The sequence below is a fragment of the Solanum verrucosum genome, unplaced genomic scaffold (genome assembly GCF_900185275.1).
Source record: "Solanum verrucosum unplaced genomic scaffold, falcon-dt-bn FXZP01000031.1, whole genome shotgun sequence".
Taxonomy (NCBI): Eukaryota; Viridiplantae; Streptophyta; class Magnoliopsida; order Solanales; family Solanaceae; genus Solanum; species Solanum verrucosum.
Genome location: NW_026020194.1, coordinates 2,549,462 through 2,567,152, shown reverse-complemented (window position 1 = coordinate 2,567,152; position 17,691 = coordinate 2,549,462). Strand labels below are relative to the sequence as shown.

At 31.0% G+C, this 17,691-nt stretch overlaps 1 protein-coding gene across 1 annotated transcript; it reads left to right on the top strand.

The window, feature by feature from the left end:
- The first annotated feature begins 13,563 nt into the window (after positions 1-13,563).
- On the top strand, positions 13,564-17,035 carry LOC125829509 (succinate dehydrogenase [ubiquinone] iron-sulfur subunit 3, mitochondrial-like). Its single transcript, XM_049508730.1, has 4 exons — positions 13,564-13,824; positions 16,212-16,450; positions 16,543-16,752; positions 16,834-17,035. Exons 1-4 carry the CDS (start codon positions 13,564-13,566, stop codon positions 17,033-17,035), a joined length of 912 nt encoding a protein of 303 aa, XP_049364687.1.
- Positions 17,036-17,691: the final 656 nt, after the last annotated feature.

Here is a 17,691-nt window from a genome sequence, read left to right as displayed (position 1 = left end):
TAAATATTTTATTAAATTTTAACTTTACCATTTTCTCAAGCCCAATACTTAAATTTTAGCCCAACTATTACAACCCTACGTCCAAGTCCATCAAAATGCATAACTTTAGTCTTTACCTACCCTATCTCACATAAGATAGTCACACTTTCTCTTAATTGAATCACTTTGTTCGTGTAATAATAACTCTAGTATTGTTGAATTGCTTAATTGAATCCACAGTAGCTTTCATGTGGATTGTTCATATATTAGGTGTCTATGTCTATCGAGATACGTATGTCCTCAAAAAAATTATTACTTTCAGACTGAAAATTCAGAAAAATCAAACCGAACCAAACCAACAATAAGCTAAACTGACTGTTATTTTTTTCGTTTGATTTAATTTGGTTTTAGAAATTTAAAAACCAACTAAATTGATTTAGTTTTTATTTTAACCAATAACTGATTCAAACAAAACCACAAATACCATAACCATAATTATTGTTACTGGACTTATGGACAAAAATGAACTGATCAAAATTGAATTTTTATTTATTCAAATAGAAAAAGAAAAAACTCAAAACCCAATAAAAGGATAATTTTTGGGGAAGCGCTAATGCATAATTTGCCATTCAAATTAGCTGATTTTTTTAATTTTTTATTCTTTTGAATGGAGTGTTTTTAAATTTTTGTCATTAGATACACATAAAACCTTTTAAGCATATGGGCATATATACTTTATAAAATACTATGATACGAAAGTATTAACTTATGGCTATTTAAGGACAAATTGGGCTTAAGTTGTCCATGACCAAAGTCTTACCGTGTCCAAGTGTTACTCTCAAAATAGAAAAAATTTAAAAACCTTATATACCAAGTATTCAGGCACCTGAAATTAATTTTTTCAGCCCAAATTAGATGACAAATTATAAGCATCAAAGTGATCCTAGCAACTTGAAAATAGTTACTGGAAAAAGTACAATCTTTGTAGTTTTTTTTTTTCTCCGACAATCTTTGTAGTTCATGATAATAGAAATTGACCCAAAAAGAGATTTGGTGGCAGATCACCAAGGTTGGGCCTCTTTGAAGATTGACTTAAAAGGCCCAAAGGCCAAACCATGAGAGATCAGCCCTGCAACTACATAACCCCAACTAAAAATTATCAATTCGATTATAAGACAAACAGCCAAAACGATAAAACTATTGATTATTGATTTACCATATACACGCTCTTATAGTGTCATTGACTAATGAGTAATTTCTGAACAAGAAACTTTAATGATACCAATGTTGGGTTTTAAAGGTGTGAACGGAAAATGAAGGGTTGTGACTATGCCGAAGGGTTGTGACCTTTATGAAAGGTTGTGACATTTATGAAATGTTGTGTCCTTTCTAAAGGGTTGTGACCGTTTGAAAGGTTGTGCCTTTTTCAAAGTGTTGTGACCTTTCTGAAAGGTTGTCTTCTTTCCAAAGAGTTGTGACCTTTACCCTTTGTTGGCTATAAATAGAGAGGTTTTCTCTTATTTTTCTGCATTGAATTCTTCCCTTCTTTTGCATACATTTCTTACAAAATAAAATCGATTGATCGTGTATGTGTGTGATTCGTTGCTGTCATTTTGAGTTCGTTGAAATTATCGAAGTTTGAGTACTGCTACTTCTTTAATGGTTAATCTGCTTTATCTTGGGAGAAATTAATATGCAACCTCGGGTATTTGAGGGGATTAAATTTCTTAAGGACACACAGTGGGTTCTGTGGACTCGGATAGTTCTTTGTGTTTTCTTTTCATCTTTTATTATTTCTGGTTTGCTAATCTGAATACAGGAGATAACAAACTTAAGAAATTTATTATTGATGGTATTTTCTGTGGTAAGAAAATTACTTCTACTTTTTGTGTTCTTTTTATTGGGAAAAACAAAGAAGAAAAAGAGAATTATTTTATCCTATGATAAAAGAGATTTGGAATGAATTAGTACTACTTTAATATGTTCGAGTATATTTTCTATAGTAAATTTTCCTTGGATGGGTAAGATTATTTTTATGTTCTTCCCAAGTGCATTAAAACATTGCACCCCTTCAGTTTTCTTTTCAATGAGAAAAGTTATTTTGTGCATAAAGGCTAAGATGAACACTTTAATTATTTTTCCTATATTCTTGATTTTATATAACTATGAGAAGAAGTAAATGAACAGATGTTGTCTCCTAACAATATTTGAACATGAGTTAAGTTTCTCGTTGAAATTCAATATCTTCTAAGAAAAATTGAAGTATGATAGAAACTGGGAAAGAAGGAAAAAATTAGCAAGAAAAGTGACTTGCATGAAATCATTGCTGACAAATAGAACATGATTCAATAGGGGTAAATCAAGTTTTATCTTTATTTCCCTTGATTATTTTTTTTTTCTATCCTTTATAAGTTATGAGATTTATTTCATAAATTTTAGGATAGATGGTCATTATGTGATGATCTCAGAATATATATTTATTACTATTAATATGTATTCTGTTTAGAGGAGGAAACAAAAAACTTTTTTAGTTTTCTACTCCATGTGAAATTTGATTGTGTTTGACTTTTGGAGACTAAAATCCTCTGATTTTTTACTTCTTTGGTTTGAAGAATATAAGAACTTCACAAACAAATCATATTGTGCATTGGTTTGAAGAATATAGAAACTTCACCAATTTGTTAAATACTCCGTTTGAATGAATATTCTGACTCGAAGAGTACAAAATTTTCGTTGGAAATATTAAGGCTAAATGATTTGAAAAAGATAAAATCTTCATCGTTAGCTAGAAACAATGTTGTATTTGAGGTTTCTGGAGATTAAATCTTTTTTTTGGTTTACTACTCTATCTGAATGTGAAACTGATTCGAAGAATATAAAAACTTCATCAGAATTCAAGGTTCATTCAGTTAACGATTAGAAGAAAATGAAAACTTCATCGTTTAAATTAGAAACAAGTTGTATAAAGATTGAATCTTTATTGTTAGTATTCTAAATACTAAGTGGTATGTCTAATTGTGATAGAAAGGGGAAAAATAAACACTAGTGACATAAAATTAGTGATTTTTGTGCATGCAATGAGTGTTTATATGGATTAAATCTCCAAAAGAAGGCTTTGTGTTGCTAATGTGTATTTTGATGGTATAGAATATGAAAGCTTGAGAAAAAATATGTGAAAAATATTTTTGAGAACATATTTAAAATGTGAGAGATTTTTTACTTGTGATAAAGACAAAATTAAACTGACTATCTAATTTAAATTTGAAAGTACAAGGTATGAAATTAATGGCATTCTTGTATTATGTTAGACCCACAAAATTCTTGGAGTATATTTGATATTGTGGTCGTTGAGTCTCTCTTTACTAGTATATGATATTACTAGTATAAAACCACAAAGTTATATCACTCGTTCAAAAGAATTGTATTCTTTGATGAAAAAGTGTCACTTAAAATATTGTGATTTTTCATGAAAAGATATGTCTATTAAAATAAATCTATTTGTATAGACATGAATATTGGTGAAAAGTGATAAGTTATGATTGTGTTGTAAAACAAACATTTGGGTCATATTGCCCTTATTGGACCGATGAGACTATGATTATTGGTAATTCTATAACAAATTGAATGTTATGGAAATGTCCTTCTGAAAAGGACATCTGACAAGGTGCTGACTCTAAAACTGTGTTTGTATTTGACAAAGTTATAAAAAGAAAAGAATAAAATATATTATTTGTAGAAAAAGGTTACCTCACGGAAGGTCTTTTTAACCAAGCATTTCTGTTTGTTCTTACTTACTTGAATCAAATTGTTTGTGACATTAATGCTTATGACATGCTAATTACAAAAACCTTGCAAAAGCTGATCAACTTAGAAATTTTGCCTAACTTCTAGTGCAATGAATCAAAATGTCAAGTATGTGTTGAATCTAAGTATGCTAAGCATACTTATAATTTTTTTGAAAGGAATTTTATTCCTTTAGAATTGATTTACACTGACATTTGTGATATGAAGTCAACACCATCTCTTGGTGGGAAAAAGTGTTTCATAAATTTTATTGACAATTGCACTAGATAGTGTTATGTCTATTTGCTGAATAGTAAGGATGAAGCAATAGAAACATATAGGCAATATAAAACTGAAGTTGAAAATCAATTGAATAAAAAATTGTCATGTTTAGAAGTGGTAGATGTGGAGGATATGAATCTTCTTTTGCAGAAATAAATTTGAAAAATGGAATCATCCATCAATTTACTGCACATATTCACCTCAATCTAATGAAATTGTTGACAGAAAAACCGAACTTTCAAGGAAATGTTGAATGTCATACTTTTAAGTTCATGTTTACCACAAAATTTGTGGGGGGTGCTATCATTATAGCAAAAGAGAACAACAAAAAGTTTGTCTGTTCAGAAAAAGAGGAACAAAAGTTTTATTTGTTAGTAAAGGGAGCAACAAATAATTTTTTTTTTGTTTTTTAAGAAAGGGAGCAACAAAAAGTTTTGTTTGTTTAGGCTTTGTTGTATCCTGATAGAGAACTGCTTGTCGGCCCTTAAAGTATATACAAGCAATAACTCTTGAAAGATAGTGATCTAACAATTTCCAATATAGTCTATTCCATATGAGAAATGTAAATGAGGGAACTATTCCCAAACGGGTCAAAATAGGACCTAGGACTGTGGATTGTATGTTCATTGGATATGCTACAATGAGTAAAACATGTTGATTTATGGTTCATAAATCTGAACCGTCGGATAATCAAGTGAAGGGTCTAAACGACATTGGAAAGAACCAAATGAGAGTGTACTTAATAAAGAGATTCAGAGGCATAGTAAATGTCAATGAACAAATTACTTCCTCCGGGTTTAATTTTGTAACATTTCTTCTTGAAAATGACTCCATATAGTTGAAGAAGATATGTCTTCTGTGGACTCATCCTTTTTGAAAAGAGGCTGTCAATAGTAGGATAGATTCAATTTTGAGCAACCACACTTGAGAGTTGGTTAATCTTCTCCCAAGAAATAAACTTTTGGGTTAAAAGTGGATTTACAAAAGGAAAAGAAAGTTGATGAAACTATTGGTAAATACAAAGTAAGACTTGTTGTCAAAGGCTTTAGACAATAAGAAAGCCTTGATTATTTTGACACATAATAGCCACTAACTAGGATTACATCAATTCAAATATTAAGTCACTTTGTGGACTAAAAACAAGCGCCCAAATAATGACATGCGAAGTTTGACCAAACTATGTTGGCAAATGAATTCAAGATTAATGAATGTGATAAATGTTTTTACATTAAAGACACTCCAAATATATCACAAGGCCATTGTTTGTTTTTATGTTGATGACATGTTGATCATCAAAAGAGACATTTCTGCTATGAATGTTGCTAAGCATATGCTAGAAAGTAACTTCGATATGAAAGACATTGAAGTTACTGATGTGATTGAAAATGTACTTGACAAGTTCAAGCATTTGGATTTCAGTATTGTCAAGACTCCAATAAATGTGAGATTTGTACTTCAAAAGAATGAAGGCAAAAGTGACTCACAATTGGATTGTCCTAGAGTATTGAGAATTATGATATATCATGAAGTGTACGTGATCAGATATAGCATGTTCTATTAGTAAACTGAGTCGTTTCACGAGTAATCTCAATCAAACTCATTGAATGACAATGAAAAGAGTTTTGGAATATTTTTTTTAAAAAACTATTGCTTTGCATTATAACTAATATTCAACATTATTGGAAGAATATAGTGATGCAAATTGAATCACCAAGTCAAATGAAGTAAAAAATCCACGAGTGGATATGTATTTACTCTTGGTGGAAGAGCAGTCTCTTGGAAATCTTCCAAACAAAAATGTATCGCTCGCTCTACTATGAAATCTGAGCTTATCACTCTAGATAAGGCTGGTGAAGAAGTTGAATGACTTCAAAATTTCTTGAAATATTTTAGGCCCAAACCTTTAGCTCAAGTATGCATACACGGAAAGTCTCGTCATATATGACGTAGACATAATTTCGTTAAAGAACTACTCTCTAATGGAATTATCATAATTGACTATGTAAAGTCAAAGGATCACTACTAGAAATTTGATCTAGTGCAACAGTTCAGTTACCGTGGCAATAGGCCGCTACACCATTGCAGTACCTCTAATACCACGGTTTAGGCAACCGCTACAACAGATCGCGTAGCAATAAGTCTGTTGCAATGATTAATTCCGACGGTTCAAACAATTGTAGCAATAGCAGCCCGTATTCCGTCGGTTTACACTTTAAGTATTTGCCGACGGTCAATAATCTATTGGGACGGTGTTTAACCGTTGCAATAAATGTTTATGCAACAATTATTTACATGCTATGGCTACAATATTCTCACCATTTTAGTCAATTGCGACGGTTTTTATATTATAATGCCACAGTTCTAAATTACTACGACTATTACTATAGGGCTATTGCTACAGTTACTATGGGATAATGCAACCACTCTTTGCCTGTTGCCACAGTTACTATTAGGCTATTGCTATATTTATTATTAATATTATTGATCTATTGCCACTAATATTATAAAGCTATTACAACAATAAAATAGAACATAAATTACACAATTCGATCATGAGAAGAAACTATTCATTACCAAAATTTCAATTAGGGATCAAAGAGGTTAGTAATATCAATAATAGTAAAATATACAAATATCTTTTTACTGTTCAAAAAGGGTGAAACACACCACAGTTTTCAATCTTCATCAAAATAAAAATATTTGTAGAACATAAATGATTAAAGTTAATTAACATCAATCCAGTCAACTCCTAGGTCAAGTCTTCTGTACTGCTTTCATCTCCTTCAATTTCATCACCTACAATAGAACACAAAGAAGTTTAGCAATGCTTACATTAAGTTATGATAGTGGAAGATGTGAAAGTTGATAGTCATGCATTCACAATGGTTGTTCCTTTGCAGATTGTCATTTGAACAGTCAACTTGTACTCAACAATTTAACTATTTCTTGAAGGAAATAACATGCTAAATAGGTTCTACAAGGTGCAACACATACAATAGTTAACTACAAGAAGACATTCTACCATCCTCGTAGAGCACTCCTAGGTGCATAAGTAATACTATCGAATAAGGTAAAATTGAAAGTTATACTAGTGTTCAGACTCTAACTAAAAGTCTGCACAAATGCATTTCTGGTAATCCTCCATTCAAGTTGCTTCTTCTTTATAGATTGTATCTTATTGGAAGACTCAAAATTCAGTCTTAGTAATTGATAAAGGACAAGAAATTTCTTAGGTGATACAACTGGTTATTCTTCGCGACTTAACAATGAGCTAGACATAACAATCCCACTCAAAGAACATAAGTGGAGTATACATACTGATCCTTACATATCATCTCTCTACTTATATGTGAATCGCATATGGCTTCAACGAAAGATAATAGAAAAATTAGGTTACTTTAGAGTCGCACACTCAAATATCACCATGAAAAAATCGAGCTACAACAACATTATCACAGAAAAGAATAGAAAAATAAAAAAGTTGTCAGCTTCAGACTCTGAAATACATTTTAATTACCTTGAATTTCTCAGACTTCCAATATTTGAGGAGCTCTCTAAACTGATATTGGAATATGATCAGACTTTTTTTTTCATTCGAATATCATCATTGTCATACGAGTCATAATAATTGATCTTCAAATCACTTCTATGCCTTCTCCAAGCTTTTCGAATTGTTACCAAAGTTCATTTTTTGCAGCTTCATGAATAATATATTTCTCCTACAATTTCATGTCATTCGATTAACCAACATATGCAAAATGCTTTGACATATATTTAAATATTGAAAATTTTAGACTTTGGTGTAATCCCATAAATCCTTTTTGGTGTCCATGTTCCTCCAATCAAATATATCAAATGGGCAAAGTGTCGCAGTTCTTGCCAATGTGCCTAGGAAGCTACTTAACTCTGTTACAACTTTATCAGTAGGACCAACATGTTGATTTAACCTATTCAGTGTGATCAATTTGCGCTCGCGTCGGTTATGTACTTTATGCATTTGTGTTCTGCCTTTTGTGTTTTGAGTTGAAAGGCCTTCAACTATAAGAAAATACAAGAAATTAGAAATCATGGATGAATTCAACAAGTTTGTAAGCTTATATGTTACCTTGTTCTTCAGATTGTTCATTTGTTGGAGGAATTTTAATTTGCACTTACTCTTCTAGAGGCTGCTCCTCTAGAGGTTGTTCCTCTATAGATTGTCCAATTGCTTCAGATTGTGGTACTATATTTGGTTGTTGTTCTTCAATTAATTTTAGAAGATGTTCTTTCTCTGACTCTATAGCTTGAACAATTTCATTATTGTCAATAATCGTGATTTTTTATTTACCAAGAATGATAATGATCCAGGTTTAGCGAAGTTCTTTTTTGCTCTTTTGTTTCTTTGTGAAGGCTGCTGTTGACTTATAACTATTCAAATCTGAACAAATAATCACCAAGAACTTAAAAAGCACATTTTTTTATCAGTAGAACTGCATAAATCTAACTTTCTGATGGAACAACAACAACAACAATAAAAGTGACAATAGCGAATGAGCATAAAGCAAGAAAGTGCAATTATACATAAACAAATATTCTTTTTAGAAACAAATCATATGGATCTACTCCAAGTTTTTTGAAACTTTATACTATCTAAATGGCTACGTGCACTAAACATAGGCTATCCCTCGCTTTGCTTTCAGTAGTCTTGCCATTTGCAGCAGATGGTATTAATTGAAAAATAGAAAAATCAATTCTTAGAGCTGATAAATTAGGAGTTGAAGTGATCAGTCTTGCAACATTAAACAAGAATGAGGCAGTAAATGGAGATGGAACATTATTTCTGAACAAGCATCCTAACTTAATTGTAAGGGTAGTACATCTAATGCTTCTAATAATGTCAGCAAATGATGGACTAGCAAAAGAAGAAATGTCAACCTTTAGCTTCATCTAATGCTACTTTGAAGAAAATCAAGCATCTAGCACCTAGCACCAGTAAATGAGAAAGATTCCAGAATATGAGATCAAATAGTTTCAACTAGCACACAATCTGATTTTTTCATCTTGAATAACTTAGTATTAGCCTTATTGAAAGAGTTTTCTACAGAAAACATAAACAATAGATATTTAGTGTAGTTAAATGATTCATGAATGCAAGTTTTCTAGTATTTTGTTGAAAAACCAGAATGCTGATTGATTTTCTTAAAATTAGAGCAAGTTCATTAGTCATTTCTTAACAAATTCACACTTGGTAACATGTTGAAAATTTAATGGAACAGGGGAATCAATATTTTTTTGGATTTAGTAAATCAAATAAGGTTATTTGTACTGTCCAGACCTAACTTTTTTTTTGTCAATGCTTGTACATAACCTTACCTAATGCTTAACTTCAAGAGCTCGTCCTTGTTTTCATTTTCATAAGTTGATCTTACATCAACTACAAAACTCAGTCTATTATCTTTATACAACAAAATTTACAGGTAAAAAGTTTTTAATGCATGTTAATGGACAACCAGATGACATGAGTCACTTGTAGCTGAATAAGGTAAATCAGAATCTACAAGCTAAAAATTAATACATCATGAGGACTTGCAAGTGCAAAGTTAGTATTTCCTAATCATTTTACCAACAAAAAAGATCTGAAACTCTAAGGTTCAACATCAAATTCTCAAAAGATCCCTAAATATAAAATGTCATTTTTAAGAGAAAAGCCATTAAAAGCTAAACAAAGAAGAGTCTAGCAAATTCAAAACTTTAGAAATTTGTATATGCAATTTCCAAGGACTTTATATAAGGTATAGGGGTGCCACAATATGGAATAAGAAATGAAATCAAACTAATGTTATACAGTTAACCGTCTAGCATGTAAGAAGTGTAGGACTGACCAATTCGAGAGAAAATAATAACAAGATTGATAAACTATCAGATTTCATAATTTGGTACGCACAAACGACTTAACTCTAACCAGATACATACTAAACCAATCCTTCAAAAATTTGATCAGAAGCAATGACACCTAAATAAATGACCTTAAGCAAAAACAACCTAGAATGCTTGTTGACAAAGAACATAACTCACACTGTTGGAAACATGTACTCAGGCCAACAAATTCAATTGACAAGAGAATAAACTTTAAATTCTACTTATAATAAGCCCCGAACTCGCACATGCGAAAGATATCAAATCAAGAAGATTTAGACGAAGTGCTGACTCTATTCACAACAAACAAAGACACATAAAACACCAGCCCATTTTATAGCTTAAACGATTTTTAAACAGAAGCTCGATTGCACTAAAAGAGTTAAAATCAAGAGTCTTGTAGCCTTAAACAAGATCTGACTTTCACAAATGAGAAAAATGTATAGATTTTTAGTATTTGAGCTAAAAAACAAGTTTAACTTGGATATTAAAATGAAGGTCAAATTCGAAAACTAATTCTGAAAAAAGTCAAAATATCAGGTCTTTTAAAATAGTAACTAGTCATAATGGATGTTTACATCCATTGACATACGAACCGTAACATTATAGAGAACAAGACCAACATCTGCAATAATCAAATAAGGAGTATATGATTCAAAACATATACACATTTAGACACATTAATATAATAAACACACTTAATATTGAAGGGAATTCAAACAGGAACACAAATCACCCTAAGGAACATAAATGAGAACTAGAAAAGGCATCAACTAGTAAGAAAGCAAACTAAATAAGATTTTACATACTAACAAATTAAGTCACATAAATCGATTAATTAATCAAAATTTCAACTAAGGAACTAGAACATATAAAAGAGTATTCAGAGTTTGAACTATAATTCCGAAAAATGAAAAATGAAATCCAACGAAAAGGAATTACCTTCTTTGGAGCTGTGACACTGAGACGAGCACGAGCTAGCCACAAGCTTCCACAACCACGAGCCGATTTCAATGAGCTTCGGAAGGTAAAAGAGTCTCCAATCCCAGAAAAAACTTAAAATAACCTTTGTTTCAGAGGATGAATCTTTGTATTTTGGATGAGAAAAATCTATATTTCTAGATAATACTAATAAAATTGAAACCAAGCTTCTTGATGAACTTTCACAGAGAGTTCAGAAATCTTCAACAAATCAGAAATACAAACTCAAAATCACAAATAGATTACATCGCTGACCTAAATTGGAATAAATAACATAAATTGCAAACAAACCCACTTGTTATTCTTTAAGAATTTTGAGAAACCCTTCAATGGAGTTTTAGATTATACAAAATATTATATGCATAACAAATTAGAGACAATGGGGACTTAAAAATAATGGAGTATATAGAGGAAACTTAAAAATAGTATACCTTTATATACAAAAGCTTGCGGTCGAAGAAGATTTATGTTGGAGAATAAGACCAATGGAGATGAAATGAAGAAGACTTGTCAAACCTAAGAAGAAGACTACCTCACTATGAAGAAGAAGAAGACCAGAGCTTGTTGAAGAAATGTACTGCCATTAATCGGAGCTCACGTTATTCTTTCCATTTTTTCAGAAATCCTTTTGGAAGAAGAAGACCAAAAGTTTAACCCTAAATGAAATAAATGACACTTTAGCTAAAGTTTAGTAGTGGAGGGAAATATATTTTTGGGGAATAAAATTCGCGGGTTAACTAAAATAACCGTTGCCATAGAGTCTTTTAGTGCGATGTTTGTAAAGTGTGTTGCCTTAGAAAATCTATAGCAACGGTTGTAAGAATGATGCCACAGTTATTTTTAATTATTGTTCTATTAGATTCCTTGATATATTGCGACAGTCATAACCGTTGCAATAGATAATATATTGCAACGGTTGTAAATGTGTCGCCAAATATGTGTGGCAATAGGTCAAATTTCTAGTAGTGGATAATGTGTCGGATCCACTTACAAAAGGCCTAACTAGAGAGGGAGTTGATAGATTATCAAAGGGAATGGGACTATGGCCGAGGACAAGTCATTGTGGCGGTAACTCTACCTAGAAGACTGGAGATCCCAAGATCTAGGCTTAAGGAGATCAAACAAAGTCATTGATAACGGTCCAACATTGTCAAAATATTTTTTTTTATGGTCCATTCTCATGATACGACAATGTTCAGTAACAAAGATAAAGGCATTAGGACTTTTTAATGGTTTCTAAGTTTGATACACGGTATATCAAATAGTGTATCTACGGGATAACACATTTATGTAAGTGTGAAGTGTCGCTTCAAGGAGAATTCAATAAGGCCAGTTCTCTACGCACTTATAAACCAAGACGTGTTCATGACTGAAATGAACAAAATAATGAGCATCAAAAACAGTTCAAGGATTGATTGTGTGACTTATGTTGTCTAGGTATACACCAAAGCTCGACGGTTCAAAGATATCAAATCTACTGATTGACTGAGTATATTCGATATATGTTCACTATGGAAAGTTCAAAGGAAAACCCACTTATCCAGATGCAATCAATCCTTACTTACGAATCACACAGTTTTTCATGCATATGTTTTAACAATAGCCATTCGCTATTCAAGTGGGGGATTGTTGGGTTTTAAAGGTGTGAACGGAAAATGAAGGGTTGTGACTATGCCGAAGGGTTGTGACCTTTATGAAAGGTTGTGTCCTTTCTAAAGGGTTGTGACCGTTTGAAAGGTTGTGCCTTTTCCAAAGTGTTGTGACCTTTCTGAAAGATTGTCTTCTTTCCAAAAAGTTGTGACCTTTACCCTTTGTTGGCTATCTTCCCTTCTTTTGCATACATTTCTTATAAAACAAAATCGATCGATCGTGTCTGTGTGTGATTCGTTGTTGTCATTTTGAGTTCGTTGAAATTATCGAAGTTTGAGGTACTTCTACTTCTTTAATGGTAATTAATCTATTTTATCTTGGGAGGAATTAATCTGCAACCTCGGGTACTTGAGAGGATTAAATTTCTTAAGGACACACAGTGGGTTCTATGGACTCGGATAGTTCTTTGTGTTTTTCTTTTCATCTTTTATTATTTCTAGTTTGCTAATCTGAATACATGAGATAACAATCAATACAATATATATATATATATATATATATATATATATATATATATATATATATATACTAATTTAGTATCAAGTTAAACAGAATTATCAGTCTTAAAGATACCAATACATTATATGATAATGATTTGAGACCTTTTTTTAATTTATCAAAGTCATAATATTATATTATACGGGTATATATTAATCGAAATTGAACAAACTATAATTACTGATTTATCATATCCTAAAATACCAAAATTGAACTTCAAATAACGAATTAAAATAGAATAGTAATAATATAATATTTTAAAAACTAAATATTAAAATTATGATATCGAAACTTTCACACCGTATCAAGTTGCGTTATAAATTGAACCACCGTCAAGCTAAAAACCAAATGATAGTGAAGCTTTGACACGTGGAAACTAGGTGTCTCTTGTATAATCCACTTCCGTGCATGCATATGCAACTATATAGTAATTGAATTATTCACAATTATAACAATAGATTAGTGTTCTTCTTACAATCTTCAAAGAAGGAAAAAATGTCAAGAAATTTGATAAAAGAGGGGATGAAGAAAGTAGTTGGGCGTTGGAGAAAGAAGGAGTACTCTAGGTTTCCTATACTTGAAGGGCATCCAATTGCACAACAACATGGAGAACAAGTTGTAAAGTCTGTTCGGAACCTCAAAAGAGGTGATGATAAATGTAAGGAATTCAGAATTTATAGATGGAGTCCTCATAATCCAAACCAAAAGCCCTATTTTCAGTCTTTCTTTCTTCACCTTACCTCTTGTGGCCCAATGGTATGTCTTATTCTAATTTTTTCTTGTGTTATTTTTGTAGTTTTCAAATGCTCAATATTTTATCCAACTTTCAAAAAAGACTTATCTATGTTATCCGTTTAGAGTTTTGGCTTATCTATGTCATTTTTCTTTGAGAAAAAGACTCATTCATTTCATTATTTGTTAATCGAAAAAAGTTTTTATTTTGCAAAATCATTTTTACACATAGCCAAATCATTAACTAAATTATTTTTTAAAAGAAAAAGGTTCATCCATTTAAAGTTTCAATTTCAGTTAACAAATAATGAATGACATGGATGTGTTTTTTCCCATGGAAATGACATAGATAAATTAAATTTTTAACGTATTACATAAATGGAGCCAATGACATATTTAAACCTTTTTAGAATATACGGATAAATTTTTATAGCTAAATAACAAAATGTCTAATTTAAAATTTAAATTGTTAGATGAGATCCTCACAAACAAAATTCAATACTTACTATTTTTTTCGAGTATGAAAAAAATGAAATTAAATAAGGTCGACTAATGAATTGGTTGACAGTCAACCCTTGTTACCCCAGAGCATTTTCCAATTCTTCATTTAGGGCCGGTCTGGAGAATCACTCAGTAATTGAACTTGGATTTAGTGCACTTATAATTAATTATTACTAAGGTACTAGTCTAGTACAGCCTATTAATGTTGGCGGGGGTAGCTCGACAGTCTTAAAAAAAAAAAAACACATGTGCCTTAGGCCCCGAAATTATTTCGGGGCCTCATTTTTTATAATAATAGGTTATAAGTTATTATTATTTTAACAAATATTGAATACTATTTGTAGAAAAAGTAAATTTTCATGAAAAATGAAGGAATTATTAGAAGAAATTTGACATATTTGGATACTACATCTCATGAAAAATAATTTAAAATAAGAATGGTTATATTATCAATTGAAAACTAGAACAAATCAATAATATAAAAGTTATTACCAATTTAAGTTTAAGGCTCTGTTTGATTTTTGCTTTAGACCACTAATATGCTTGAGTCGCCCTTGAATGAATGTTGCTTGAATGTGTCCACCACCCGTCAATAGATTAGGTCAAGAAAGAACCGTACGGAAAGTAAAATTTAAGAATAACAAACACAAAATGTTTACGTGGAAATCTTTTTGCTGGAGGTGGAAACCTTTTTGCTGGAGGAGAAAACAAGTCTGGAGCCAAATGGGTAAAAAATTGAGCAAAATTTTCAGAAGGGTAATCAAAAAATAAGGATCAAATCAAAAGGATAATATTTGGATGGAAGGCGCCTCACAGTAAAAAAACGAATTAATATTCCTTCTCCATTATTTATTCAATCGTTTTATTATTGTGTTTTCGTGTTCTTTTTTCTATTTTCATTACTTATACTTAAATAAAAATGTAAGTGATCTTTTCGACTTGCTCTCTATATTAATTTAATTATTACATAATATTTTATTTAATAATAAAATGAATTAATTATTGTAGTAATGATATTGATAATTATATATCTGAAATTTATCAAAAACATGATTATACTTATAATTTTAAAAACTTTGTAATCAACACAACAAATATCTAGATTAAGGAAAATCCTAAAATAAGACACATGGTACCTTGTGCATTGTAAGGTACCTTACTCTACCTTCTCTTTGGGATCCAACTCTCCAAACACGACGATAAGCCTGCAAGTGTTGGAAGAAAATTGCTTGCTTGCGCTGAAGTTTGTGGGATCTGTCATGCTATTCGACAATTTGCAGTGTTAGAATCAAATCAACACTGTAAAAATACAAAATTCTTAGCTATATTCGACAAATATATATTCATAATTTATATTTTTCGATAAATATAGAATATAGATAAGGATTTTGCGTGTTAAATTTTGCAGTGTTGATTTGATTGAACACGGCAAAGTGTCGAATATAGATAAGATTTAAAAAAATTTAGTGTTGAATCAACTCAACATTGAAAAAATCAGAAGAAAAAAACACAAAAACACAATAATAAAATGATTGAATAAATAATCTAAGCACACAATTTCCAAGAACATTAATAACAATTCTAACTAAGCGCACAAATTGCAAGAACGTCATGAACCACATGTTTGACAAAAAAAAAAATCAATATTTATAATCAATCATATTTTATGACATTGTTCAAATATTTTTTTGAAAAATAATTTAGCAATTCAAACATCACTCGGTATATATAAGGCAAGTTTATCTATTCAACTTTATGACATCATCATTCATTATAAGACAAATTTGTAGAGGACTCATTCTTCCCAATATTATAGTTTCAATTGCTAGATGAGGTAATTAACTAGTAGGGTTGCAATCGCCAAATTTCATGCTAAATTAATTAGTTGATTTGAATTTTGTTCATTGTAGGTTCTAGATGCATTGCAAAAGATAAAAGGAGAGGTAGATTCGAGTTTAACTTACAGGAGATCATGTAGAGAAGGGATATGTGGATCATGCGCGATGAACATAAATGGCGTTAATACAGTAGCATGTCTCAAGCCTATTGATACGGATACGAGCAGGCCAATGACCATAACTCCTCTTCCTCACTTATTTGTCATCAAAGATTTGGTCGTCGATCTCTCTGATTTCTATCAGCAGTACAAGTAAGTAATTTCCCCTTATTTAATTTTTTATTTATATAGTTGTGCATCAGTTTATAATTGCATGTATTGGAGTTGTGTTTGTGATAATGTAGGTCCATTGAGCCATGGCTAAAGACACGAAATCCCCCGCCAGACGGGAAAGAGTATAGGCAAACACCAGAAGAAAGGAAGAAGCTTGATGGCTTATACGAATGTATATTATGTGCTTGCTGCACTGCTTCTTGCCCTTCTTATTGGTGGAATCCTGAGGAGTTCCTTGGACCTGCAGCCTTGATCAATACCTATCGATGGATCTCCGACAGGTTATTAATTAATTCTTAAAATCATCAAAAACATGGTTCATATATATATAATTTTGATCAATTGTTTGTTGTTTTTTTCAGTCGAGATGATTTTGCAGATGAGAGATTGCAGGCAATAACAGAGGACGAAAGGCGTTTATATCGATGCAGGGCAATAGGAAATTGCACAGCATGTTGCCCTAAGAGCCTTAGACCTTCTGAGGCCATAAGCAAGATGAAGACCAAGCACTTAACTGGGATACCAGTGGAGACTCTAAGCAATAATATGAAGACTAGCCACTAAACTGGAATGCTAGCTGTTCTGTTGTGCATTGTTGTAGAATGAGGAGTCTTATTATTATTATAGTTTGGCATTATATTATATTATATGTTATCTCTATTTTCTGTGTGACCTGTCTAGGTCATTTTTTCAATTGACTGACACAACCAAATCAGGAAGAATATATTACGCAATCCCGAACCAGGATACAGAATAACAAGACCTACATCCATAGTCAATAATCCAAATTGTTAAAGCGTCGTAATTCTCCATTCGATCTGCTCAATAAGTAGTCACGCATTTTTAGAATTAATTAGTTATTATCAATTTCTTTTTTGTAAATCCAATTATTAGTGATATTTATATTTTAGCATATCGTATAAATATCGTTAAAATTTATAAAGAAATAATTTAATGACAATTAATAATTAATATAGATAAAAGTTTAAACACTCTTTAGGTAAAACTTTTTTTTGTTTTTAAAATGATACTCCCTCTTTCCATTTTCAATTGTCATAGTTTTCTTTTTTAGAGTTAAAATGATAATAATTTTGATTAGTATTTTACGATGTATTTTTCATCATATTGATATATAAAAAAATTACAAGTTATAATTTTTTTTTTTAATTTTTAAATATTTAAATTTTTAAAAGTATCATAATTTTGAAAATGAATCAAAT